General features: G+C 40.7%; 1 protein-coding gene across 1 annotated transcript; it reads left to right on the forward strand.

The window, feature by feature from the left end:
* Positions 1-870: 870 nt before the first annotated feature.
* LOC143867967 (uncharacterized) lies at positions 871-1,467 on the forward strand. Its single transcript, XM_077376151.1, has one exon. It carries the CDS (start codon positions 871-873, stop codon positions 1,465-1,467), a length of 597 nt encoding a protein of 198 aa, XP_077232266.1.
* The last annotated feature ends 540 nt before the right edge of the window (positions 1,468-2,007 follow it).

Raw genomic sequence — 2,007 nt, forward strand, 5'->3', positions numbered from 1 at the left:
AGGAAACAAGTAGGGGTGTCAATGGATCCAAACAGTTCGATGGATCGTTCGAATCTGAACGTTAATGAACGGGATCTAAACATATGAACATGATCCATGGGCATATTTCGGATCATCAAATTTGGGATCCGAAAAATTTCGGATTGGGTATGGGCACACCACAGATGCCCATTGGATAGTTACGATCCGAAATGTTTTGCAAAAAATACCCTCCCAATTTTGTTAATGCTAACCGTTCTATGAAGGGTATTTTGGTCAAAACCTCTCTTATCACTTAATGAATTGGACGGGAATACGATTTCACTCATTTCAGTCGTTTCATTTCATACTTTCACGAAGGAAAAGAGAGAGGGGTTTTAGGGTTTTGTTCTTTTGGCTACCCGGTTGCCATTAACAACAACGACAATTCCAAATCCCAATCTCTCTCAAGAAGACAAGAAACTCAAGAAGACGCCATCGAGAGAGACTCCTTCGTTCGTTGATCTTACATTTCCCTAAGAAGCTTTCAGATTTTTATTCCATTTCATTTTTTAACATAAAAAACTTAGATCTAGGGTTCTGATTTCTCTTGCCTCTACAGCTTGTCATCTCTTCAAGCTGTTAAATTGTCCGCCTTAAAAAAATTAATTGTTTACTTAGCTTAGTGGGACATAACAGGACACTCCGATGGACGGTCCAAATTAAAATGGATCGTGATCATGACGTGGAAAGTAGGATCCGAAGAACAATCCGACTCCGACTCGACCGATAAGGAATTTGAATGGATCGTGACTATGACATAGGTGGATCCGACCCGAAGTGGATCTGTTGACACCCCTAGAAAAAAGGCATAAATCTCAGCTACTCATTGACATCCTCATTGATATAAAGATGAGGATCAATGGATTGCCCCTTGATGAAGAAAAATCAGAGTTGAGAAAGATCATTGTTGCAAATTCTGGTTATAAGTGGATCCTCAAATGTAAGCCTCAAAAGACATGTAGGTGGACCAAACCGGAACTGGGCGAATTTAAGCTCAGCTTAGATGCGTCACTTGATGAAAATAGTGGAGGTTTGGGCGGCATTATCAGAAATGATGAGGGTATGGCAATTACTATCTTCTCCACAAATACTCCATCTGAGGAGATTTTTGAGCTCGAACTCACGGCCATACGTATGGGGATAAATAGAGCACAGGAAATGAACATCAAAAGGCTTCGGATTGAAGATAACTCTCTCCTTGTGGTCAACATTATCCAAGGTCTATCCCCAATTCCATGGAAAAAGCACATGATGGTCCATCAGATCCTTGAAACGCTAAAGGAATTCGAAGCTTGGAGGATCTCCCATACTTGGAGAGAAGCAGACTACCTATCTAAGAGGAACTATATTTGTAAGGGATTAAATTTCCCTCTTCCTCTTGCGACCCTCGAATTGCTTGAGATCATCAATTCTGATAGGAGTGGTTTTGAATATATTAGAATGTAATTTTCTACTTCTTTGTTTCTTGCTCTGGCAAGCTTGTACCCCTTGATGTCTTGCGGTCCGCTTTTGTATTTGTTTTTTCTTCCTTTTAATTTTATTCTACTCTGGTGGGGGTCTACCTAACCCCAACTTACTCATCAAAAAAAAAGGAAGCAGAGGAACATCGCAAGGCATGATCCAACCTAGCGGGGTCTGCCTAATCCCAACTTACTCATCAAAAAAAAGAAGGAAGGAGAGGAACATCGTAAGGCATGATCCAACCTAGCTCTAACCTCTATTGCCGCACCGTACCGAAATACTCAACTCTCACGTCTCAACCTTGAATGTCGCCTTTTCATCTTTCCCTATAGGGATATGTAAAGGAGAAGAGCCTTGCTTCTAAAACTTTGAAGCAATGAATAAAAATTCCTTCTTTTGTTGTTTCTTTTTTGCCTATTTTGCTTGTCTAAGCATGTACTATAGAGTGTTTGTACTCTAGGGAGGCTAGGCGAGGACTATGTATCCGAAGAGGAGTGCATTGAGGTTCATGGGAGTGATAAGATA

This window comes from Tasmannia lanceolata, unplaced genomic scaffold (genome assembly GCF_043159265.1).
Source record: "Tasmannia lanceolata isolate RefF3 unplaced genomic scaffold, GAP_Taslan_0.1 ptg000003l, whole genome shotgun sequence".
In the NCBI taxonomy this organism is placed as follows: Eukaryota; Viridiplantae; Streptophyta; class Magnoliopsida; order Canellales; family Winteraceae; genus Tasmannia; species Tasmannia lanceolata.